This window comes from Ooceraea biroi, chromosome 4 (assembly GCF_003672135.1).
Source record: "Ooceraea biroi isolate clonal line C1 chromosome 4, Obir_v5.4, whole genome shotgun sequence".
Lineage (NCBI taxonomy): Eukaryota > Metazoa > Arthropoda > Insecta > Hymenoptera > Formicidae > Ooceraea > Ooceraea biroi.
Genome location: NC_039509.1, coordinates 8455377 through 8461856, shown reverse-complemented (window position 1 = coordinate 8461856; position 6480 = coordinate 8455377). Strand labels below are relative to the sequence as shown.

General features: G+C 46.0%; 1 protein-coding gene across 1 annotated transcript; it reads right to left on the bottom strand.

Moving 5' to 3' along the window:
- Positions 1-5741: 5741 nt before the first annotated feature.
- On the bottom strand, positions 5742-6256 carry LOC109611049. Its single transcript, XM_020032080.1, has 2 exons — positions 6045-6256; positions 5742-5958 (listed from the first exon to the last, which is right to left on the bottom strand). The coding sequence occupies exons 1-2, from the start codon at positions 6254-6256 to the stop codon at positions 5742-5744; spliced, it is 429 nt and encodes a 142-aa protein (XP_019887639.1).
- Positions 6257-6480: the final 224 nt, after the last annotated feature.

The following is a 6480-nucleotide window of genomic DNA, read 5'->3' as shown; positions in this document are numbered from 1 at the left end:
GACTGTTAATCCACCTTCCTCCCCTAGTGTTTCCCCTTTTTCCCTACCTGAGTTATCCCCGCGGTGGTACTCACCCATCCCTTCTGAACAGCTTGGGCAATTCCTGAATTCGGTCCTCCCTACCCCCGCTCCCAAAATCAACCAAGGAACATTCCTTGACCCCGTTCATGAAAACCCTGAGATTGGAGGGATATCAATACCCTCAATTTCAGCACTCCAAGAATTTTCCCAGATAGCCCTCAACTTGGTTATTGATTATTTCCTGGATTTTTTCCCCACCTTCACTCATCCCCTTCCTCCACACACCGTTATTTGCGGCCCTGGCTTAATCGACATACCGGCTCTCAGGGAAGCGCTCGTTTACGCTGGCCCTGATACCTTTATCCCCTTAATCACCCACAACCGCGTCCACCCTGTCCTGATCCCCGCGTCTTACATTAGTGAATTTTTATATAATTTTAATTTTGAAATGTAGGCGTAAATAATGTAATGATAGTAATTTGTATTAACGTTTTTTGGATTAACTATTATACGTTTGAGTTAGAATTAATTTAGAATTATAAATATGTACCGATGTTCCTCCGAATGAATCGGATTACACAGTTTAATTTTCAACTTGTACAAATATTTTAGTTAAAATGCGTATTGATATATATTGTGTTTCCCGTAGCGGCGTTTTAATCGAATTATAGTTTTTATAATCATGTTCAAATTCGCAATCCAGTTTCAAAATTCTAACCATTTGTACTTGTATTTTTAATGACCATTGACAGAATATACTATTGTTAGTTTATCAAAATTTCATTCTAGTTTATTACCCTCGTTTCACCCTCGTCCTTGACAGATCGTACGGGTCCTATCCTTGTGTAATAGGGATTCATTTCCCTTACCAAAAAAAGACCATCGAGTTGACCATCTCGAATAATAGGGTAAAATCGACTTCGGTCGTTGACCCGAAAATCGAGGGACCGTTTCGAATTAAAAGAGTAAAATCGACTTGGTCGTTGACCCGAAAATCGAAACGTATCGGTCAACTCGAACACGCGGGGTACTGCGGTTCCGTGCCTACGTACCTCGAGAGGCGTCTGGTTGCGTCCTTCCTCGAGCTCACGGAGCTCTGGATGTAACAATATATTTTGTATTAAAACAGTTTCGTTCATTTGGGTAATTAGCGTAAGTAAAAATATTGAATGTATTGCTAGTTAGTTTCTTTTATTATTTATTATATTGTAAATGTTGTATTATATTGTAATCTGTTGTATTGTATTGTTTTATTGTAAAATATATAAAATTGTTTATTATAGAGATGAATTTTCTTCTTCGATATTGTTATTGATGTACAAAATAAATACATAATCTTATAAAGTTATTATTTTATATTTACTAACGTGTATTGAGCAAAAACAGAAATATTGGTATTCGACTAATGAATTTAAATAATAATTTAAAATTTTAAGTATAGAAAATTAATTTAACTAATAATTGCGAATAATAAATTGTTGAGCATTATTTCAAAACATTAGTTGAATAGCCTTTAAAATTAAATTTCTATGTTTTTGCTCAATTGACTTTTTAAAATCTAATACGAAGAAGCTCAGTGCATCAAACGTTGAATTTTTGAAATCTTTGGGCTTCAGAGTACGAAATACCTAATCGCGGGGGAAAAATGATTGACATTTTGAATATCGGAAGTGAACCAGTCTTTGACGATCGCATCGTCAAGATTGAGACTCATACGTATAATCCGTACGCCAACACGCTGTTAGGACACAGCGATGAGATACGAATACCCATACAGCAGCAAGATTTGTATACCTTACTGTTTGAGAACACGCGAGTTAGCTGGTAGGTTCGCGGTGAGTGGGACGTCACAACGGGCACACAAAGAAAATGAATCGCAGCGCGTGTAATTTTGTATGAGTTCGTCTTTAATGTAAAACCACAATGTACAATATTTACAGTGATGCGAGGTAAACACACGGATCGCCGAAGCGGTTCACGCGACACTCACGTCGTATGAGAATGCTTTGTTCTCGAGCGTCGTAAATGCTCTCGAAAGTTGCGAAGCACCGAGATCGCGGCTCACGTGCACCGCACGTGGCCACCTGAGAAGCACACGGGCTCTACCGGGATTATTGCCACGTCAAGCACCGCGAATGAGTAGTCACAAAAGTCAGAGAAGTCCGATAATCACACTGAGCACAACTGAGAGCCGTACACAATGAGAAAACTATTCTTTAACTAGCCTAAATGTCGAGCGCGCACTTCTGTGGTTAGCCCATGGCCGGTGTAACGAATAGAGTGAGACGACGCGCGTGAAGACCAAGTAGCCCGACCGGGGGCGCGGTAAAACGCCGCGCCGCGATCGCGCCCGATAGGTGACGTCATCTCGCGGATCGCGGATCGATTCCGCAACACTTACCGTGTCAGAGCTTTCTGTACGTCGAAGACAAACTAACAACAAACAGAGCCATTGAGGGCTCTAATGTGGTATTGGGAAATAATTGCGTGGCGTTCATGTTCGATGAGATACGCTACGAACTTGACGGAGTGGAAATTGATCGCAACAAAATGTTGGAATGACTTCGACACTCAAAAACTATACATTGTTAACACTCGACAGAGGCGTGACCCTGGGTAATGCCAGTTGGGATACATATATTGATAATGTGGATGGAAACTTTAATTTTTGCGTACCGCTCTCTATGTTACTGGGATTTTGCGAGGATTACAAACGCGTGGTGATCAACGCTCGTCATGAGCTGATTCTAATACGATCGCGCAACGACAACAATAGTCTCCTGGGAGATCCCGCGCTGGAGCCAAAGATTGAGCTGTTCAAGATACAGTGGCGAATGCCGCATGTGTTACTGAATGCAGTCAATAAGCTATCGATGCTACGAGCCTTGGAGAGCGGACGATATCTGAGCATGACATTCCGATCGTGGGATCTGTACGAGTTTCCTCTACTACAGAGCACCACCAAGCACTCGTGGACTGTCAAGGCCGCGACTCAGCTGGAGAAACCGCGATACGTGATCTTTGCATTGCAGACTGGGCGTAAAAATGTAATGTCCCAGGACGTTACTATATTCGACGACTGCAAATTAACCAACGTGAAATTGTATCTAAACTCGGAATGTTATCCATACGACGACCTGAATTTGGATTTTGAGAGGAACAAATACGCCATCCTGTACGACATGTATTCACGTTTTCGTAGGGCGTATTATGGATGCGACTGCGCCGAGGCATATTTGACCACTACCAACTTTCTTCTTCGCGGTCCTTTCGTGGTTATCGATTGTTCGCGACTGAACGAGTCGATCAAGAGTGCTACCGTAGATGTACGATTAGAGTTTGACTGCAAAGAGAATATACCTGCGAATACTACTGCCTACTGCCTCATAATGCACGATCGCGTGGTTGAATACAGTCCATTGACCAACGTTGTGCGCAGATTGTGTAAAATTGCATCGTCAGCAGATATCTCTTTATAACTACGGACCGTTGCGAGTGTGGCCATTAATCCAGGGAAACTCGTCATGTCCGTACCGACGTTTGTGGACCTGCAAGGCTTCATCGTCGGCAGAAACTTCGTCGTGAAGGAATTTGCCGCTCTCAGCGAGGGATGTGTTCTCTCGCACTACATCTTTGAACCCTACGGATCGTGGTACGATCTCTTAAAATCTGAGAGATCGCAAGCGTCTTGGTTAACGGCGAATTATCACGGACTATCATGCGACGTTGGAACGGTTCCGTATCGATGGGCTAGGCGCCTGATCACGAAGGCGGTGGTGGGCACGACGGACAAAGAGGATGATGATGAAACAGTACCCCTCGTGTACGTCAAGGGACACGAGAAGCGCGAATGGCTGCACGATTTGCTTCAAGACGATGCGCGAGATGACGTATTCATCGAGACTTTGGATGTGGACTACGAAGATATCGCTCCTTTATATAAATTAAATATAGTGAATATATTTCGATGTGGATACCGTGTGAAACATTGCGCCTTACATAATGTATTCAAACTCTACAATTGGTGGTCGAACCGCCTAAAATAAATTGCATTCATTATTACAACTTGTGTCTACGTTTTTATTCTATTCTATTCTCTCCTTCTTACGGAACTCTCCATGACATCATCGCACACGTCACGGTTTTCGTTGCGGATATTGATATATGAGAATGATAGTAATACAATATAATATAATAAAATGATTTACCTATGCCTTGGATCGAACCTGGGTCGGGCCTGCCATATGACCACACGCTCAATCACCTGAACCACACAGATTCTTGTTACGATGGAGTTTAAATACGTTTTTTTACATTAAATTTAGTTTATAACGTTTACTGGACGTAACATCGCGAGGCCAAGATATTTTTTCATTTACGGCGCTTGTTTAATGAGGAGCCATAGGATCTGAGACGTCGAATTGCGCAATCAGCGCATTTTTTCGAAGCAGCCGGACGTCGGCGCTCGAGTTATCAAATTGTTTCACCGCGAGACACGTCGCGATGAGGAGGGTATCGCGCACGTTCACTGCGAACGTGTCATCGAAGGATGCATCGGTTATATTACGCACGTGGACGCGATGTACTTTAACATCCACTCATCCGATTTCATAGCAGCCGAACGTCGGTGTTCGTGTTTTATCACCGCGAAACACGTCGCGACGTGTACAGCGAAGAGGGTATCGGTTACGTCGCGCACGTACATCCTCCCCCTCACCCCTCCCGCGGGTTAGGTCAGCAAAATACTGTCACTATCCCTGCTGGTTAGGTACGCGAAAACCCCCTAAGTTAAGTTAGGTGAGCAAAAGCTGTCACGGTCCCTCTCTCCCCTCCCTCGGGTTGGGCCTGCAAATACTGTCACGTGTGGGTTAGGTCAGCAAATACCGTCACGGTCCTACCCCCTCCCCCGCGTGACGTCATACCTCCTCGCCGTGCGACGTCAAACCCCCCTCCCCCCGCTGATTCAGCCCCCCGTCAGATCCCTGGGTTAGAGTCAGCCCCCCTAACCTACTAACTTTTCAGTATTAAAACTCGGTGCATTACTTTATTGCCGTCAGCGGGTGGACGATTCCTAAGTGCCGCTCCGCTTTTCCAGATCTGGAGCGGTCTTCCCTAAGTGATTTTAGCTATTAACTCCGGATGTTTTTTTCTTTTTCCCTATCGAGTGCTTCGGCTGAGCGCAGGCGAGGATTAAAAAATATTGTGAGCTATATGGTTCGCATATCGTTTCGTGACATTTGCTAACAATAAGACCACTTGGCCCCTCCATTCATCCGGTCGTACTTTTTGTTGGTGGGGATTGGTTCTTAATAGTTATTTTTCTCTATTTCTTACTTTAATATTTTCCTGCGGAAGCGAGGAACCGTGGAGTCTTCTGGACGTAACAAGATAGAAGTCCGGATTACGGGCTCTGAGCAACTCGTGCTCGTAGAAGCCGCCGGAGATCGGATTACCGCGAGAGTCCTCCAACAGGTACGTCACGGGATTGGTCCGTTGCACCTTCGCTATCCTAAACACCTCCGTGGTCCAATTCGGCGTATAGCCCTTCGCGAAGAGGGTTTTATATTTGCTCACGCGCACCGTATCTTCCACGCGGAATTGCGCTAGCGCGGCGATCTTCACGCTCTTGTAAACAGTGGACAGCAGCCGTGCAGATGTGGCCGGCGTGACGTCGACCGAGCGCATCGCGATAGTGCGGTGCCGCCGAGCGTTGTACTCTCTCACGAGGCGCGATAGCAATCTACCCATTTGTACGATCCATTGAGTGTAAACGCTTTCCATATTTCATTCTTCAGCGTACGATTGAAGCGTTCCACTATCGAGGCTTTCATTACCGAGTGCGTGGAATAGTGATTTATACTGCGCTTACGCGCTAGTTCTCGCACTTGCGTGTTGTAGAATTCCTTGCCCTCGTCGGTCTGCAGGTTCCGCGGGCATCTGCCGTCATCGCGGAATATCCTAGTGAACGCCTCGGCCACCTCGCTGCCTGATTTTTACGCTTAAGCGGTACCGCCCACGCGTACTTGCTCAGCGCGTCGATGATCGTCAGTATGTAGCGGTAGCCCTTGTTCTGCCGCGCGTGCGATTGCACGTCGACCAGATCCGCCTGCCACAGGTCGTCATATCTGCGCACGATCATGCGACGGCGAGGAAAGTTTCTTCTCGCTGGCGCGTGTAATTCACGCACCAGTTGCAACCTCTCCGAACTGACGTTGCCGCGCTCCTTGGCCCTCATCGTGGCACGATTCAGTGGGTCGGCCCTGTCTCCTCGGTACGGATTCGATCTACCGTTACGTTCGTCCGTCGGTCGGTCCGTTCGTTCGTCGATCGGTCCGTTGATCGATCGGTCCGTTCGTCCGTCATTCGTACGTTGATCGGTCCGTCGTGCGTACGATTCACTCCCCCGTTACGGGCGGTCCGTCGATGGACTCGTACGTCAGCACGGATACGTCGGTCCGT

Coding starts and splice junctions, on each gene's coding strand:
- LOC109611049 (XM_020032080.1), bottom strand. CDS start 6,256: ATGAGGGCCAAGGAGCGCGGCAACGTCAGTTCGGAGAGGTTGCAACTG. Junction 5,959..6,044: donor ATCATCGACGCGCTGAGCAA/GTACGCGTGGGC, acceptor CGATGACGGCAG/ATGCCCGCGGAACCTGCAGA.